The sequence below is a fragment of the Tupaia chinensis genome, unplaced genomic scaffold (assembly GCF_000334495.1).
Source record: "Tupaia chinensis unplaced genomic scaffold, TupChi_1.0 Scaffold000211_1, whole genome shotgun sequence".
In the NCBI taxonomy this organism is placed as follows: domain Eukaryota; kingdom Metazoa; phylum Chordata; class Mammalia; order Scandentia; family Tupaiidae; genus Tupaia; species Tupaia belangeri.
Window position 1 is genome coordinate 1,427,879 of NW_006159686.1, and position 3,216 is coordinate 1,431,094.

General features: G+C 63.8%; 1 protein-coding gene across 1 annotated transcript in view; it reads right to left on the bottom strand.

Moving 5' to 3' along the window:
* The window catches only part of PIWIL1 (piwi like RNA-mediated gene silencing 1), a 23,205-nt gene that overhangs the window by 16,201 nt on the left and 3,788 nt on the right, over positions 1-3,216 (bottom strand). Inside the window, exons 7-8 of the mRNA XM_006147343.1 lie at positions 2,963-3,160; positions 2,573-2,684 (exon numbers count right to left, since the gene is read on the bottom strand). Of these exons, the coding sequence (XP_006147405.1) occupies positions 2,573-2,684; positions 2,963-3,160 (310 nt within the window). The remainder of the gene's footprint in view (positions 1-2,572; positions 2,685-2,962; positions 3,161-3,216) is intronic.

The window sequence follows — 3,216 nt, forward strand, 5'->3', positions numbered from 1 at the left end:
GCAGACACAGACGCAGCCACAGGGATGGGGGCCGCCAGGGCGTGCGCGGGGCGGGGCGGGGCGGGCGGAAGACAGCCTTGGCTAGAAGGCGTGTGTGCTCACCAGAGCGACGGCAGCCATCCAAGGGCACGGCCAGGTCGTGGCCCGGTCCCCCCGCTTCTCCGTCCGTTGGAACCTGAGGCGTGCACACACAAGCCCAGAGTTTCTCAAGGCTCGACCTGCCATCGGCCGCCTGGGGTCTGACTCCCTGAGCCACCGGGCTACAGGACTGACCCCCACACACTTCTAACTGGGGACGTTTTCACAAAACTTGAAGCGTTCGGGCAAATGTCCATTAAGAGGCACTAGGCCCCCACAGGCAACCGCTGCCCAAGGTCACTTCTGACACAGGGACGCTCGCAGGCCAGCGCCGGAAGGTGAGCCTCGGCCCTGACCCGCAGCGCCCTCCGGGCCCCAGCCCTGCAGGCTTCTGTGCCCCTATGTCTCGTCAGCACTTTCCGAATTCAGACTTAGCTCTGGTCTAGACATGGCCCACCCCGAGCAGACCGAGGCGTGTCCTCACAGCCACCTGAGCAGGCCACTGTCACTCCTGGCACGGCCAGGTCCCGGCCACGCCCTGCAATGCTCGTCGATTAGGAACCACGGACTCGGGCCTGTCCTCGGCTCTGTGCTGCGTCGGACCAGCCCCCGGGGCGGCGGCCCTTCCCTCACTCAGCCGAGAGCCCAGACAGAGCCCACCGCCGGCTCCGTGCAGCCACGGCAGGGCTCCCTCTCCTTGCCTGGGTCCCACCACTCCCAGCGCCTCCCTGCCCCGAGCCACACGTATGACCCTGTTCCCACCTGCTTCCCCAAAGGCCTCGAGTAGGCGGCTCCCAACCGCAGAGCTGCAGGCCCCTTCTAGGTGCCCAGGGCCTACCCAAGCTGTCCTCGCCGCGTCCCCACACCTGAGGGCACAGCACGCCACCCCCAGCGCCCTGCGACCTTTGAACCAGTTGTCCTCCATACGTCCCCACACCTGGGGGCACAGCACACCCACCCCCCAGCGCTCTGTGACCTTTGAACCAGCGGAACGTGTGGACCTTCCCTCCCCGGGCCCACCCCTGCTGTCTTCCAGGTGCCTCCGTCTTCCCAAACCACCTCCGGCTCAGGAGGCAGCGCGTCTACAATGGAGTCCTAACGACACCTTGACTGCTTAACAGGGAATTTTCTACCACAAGTAGAGGAAATAAGATAAAGTTTAGCACTTCAAAGACAAGTGCTGGCCCGCCACGAGGGCACAGTGGTCACATGGTGCCCCGCAAGGACAAGCCCTGGAAGGGCCCGGGTTCGCAGCCGCGGTCTCCTGTGCAGACAGGCCTGTGTGCCCGTGACCGGACGCCCGAGGTGGGGCTGCAGGGAGGTGTGAGGGCCCGCCGAGGGCTGCCTCTGACCACAGAGGGAACGAGCTAGCAGTAACTATGGCTCCTTCCCTGCTTTTTACAGAGCCCAGCGGGGTGTGAGCCGGAGGGTCCAGGCCAGCCCGCTGACGGCAGCAGCGAGCACATGCAGTGGGCACCACTTCCCACTGGCCGGCAGCTGCTCGTGCTGTTTCTGGTGACCTTTTCAATTTGCAGCTGCTGTGGATCCGGGTTACACAGCAGAACCCACCAGGCCCGCCCTGGAGCCGGCCCCTCAAGGCTGACGGTAGGTCGGGTCCAGCCCTGGGGCTCACAGAACACAGCGGGCACGTGTGTTTCTGGGCACGCCCCAGATCCCGACAGGGTGGAGAAATGGAGAAGGGACCTGGTTTGACAGTGCTCGACTGAGGGGTGCTTTCTCCCTCACCCCTGGCTACTGCACAAGCCCTCTGGCAATTAAACCCAAAACAAAAGGTGGACCAGGAGATGGCGTAATACTTATGTAGCTAGACTCACATACCCACACAACCAACCACGGTTCAAGTCCCAGGCTCAGCGGCTTGAAACCCAATCTAGGCGTGTACCAATGTGTGCCCCAAGTCCCGAGAGGAGAATGGAGGAGAAGGGACTGCAGAGTGCCATCCCCCCGAGGTGGGGTGGATTTCTCACTTTCTGTCTTTCCAGTAAGTGTGTGCACCCTATAGAAAAAAAAAAAAAAGGAAAGAAGAACAAAGACAGCCCATCAAACAGACCCGCCGAACGAGCAAGCCTGTGTGTGGGCGGTCTGCCATCTGCAGACGAGCTGTCCCGTGGACAGGAGACCCGCAGAGCGGGGGGTGCGGGGTCCGAGAGCTCTAATTCTGTGCCCGCCGAGGGAGGGGCCGAGGTGTCGAGCGCAGGACCGGGCGGCACCAGGCCGAGCTCTGTCTGCACCTGTCACCCCACATGTCCCACACACGTGCCAATTCACAGGTTACTGCTTCTCCCAGAAACCAAGGCCCCAGGACGGCGCGTGAGTCGGGACACGAACGGGAGCCCTCACGACACTCGGGCTAGTCAGAATGGCTGTGCACGAGTGCCCTCAGACGTGTGACCCAGCTTCCACGGCGACTGGCTCCACGTGCGCCAGGAGGGGAACCCCAGGACGGCACTGGGGACCCCCGCGGCCCGCTCACCTTCCTGTAGTACTCCAGGAAGCTGACTTCCGAGCCGTCGGCCTTCTTGAAGGTGCTCTGGGGGCTCTGGTCCCAGTCGATGTCGTCCACGCGGTAGGTTTTATTGTTGTACCTGCGAACGAGTGAGGTGGCGGTGGCTAGCGGGAACACGCGCCTGAGGGCGGGCAGACGGCGGGACTCAGCGCCTGGCAGGGAATGGAGAGATGGGTGGGGTCCTGGGCGTGTCCTCTCCAGGTGAGGCCTGTCCCTCGGGAGAGGGGACACGTGCTCCTCCCGGTCACGTGCCGTCCCACGCTCAACGTTAAACCTCGTTTTCTTCTAACCTCAGACAGCGTAGAAGCCACGAGCCCTCATCTCCCGGGTCACCCGGCAGCTGCGCGGCGCCCTTACTTGGTGAGGACGATCAGGCCGACCAGCTCTTTGGACACCTGCTCCTGGAACCGGTGCTCCTCCGTGTGCTGGTACAGGTGCAGCATGAAGTCCAGCACGGTCTCGCTGCGCAGCACCTTGTGGCTGACGTCGGTGCACAGCATGATGCTGCTCTCGTACTGCAGGATGGACGTGGTGAAGCCCGGCCAGATCACCAGCCTGCGGACACACCGCGCAGGGCGCCTGCCGCGGCCCGCCGGCGCTCCGCCCCCAGC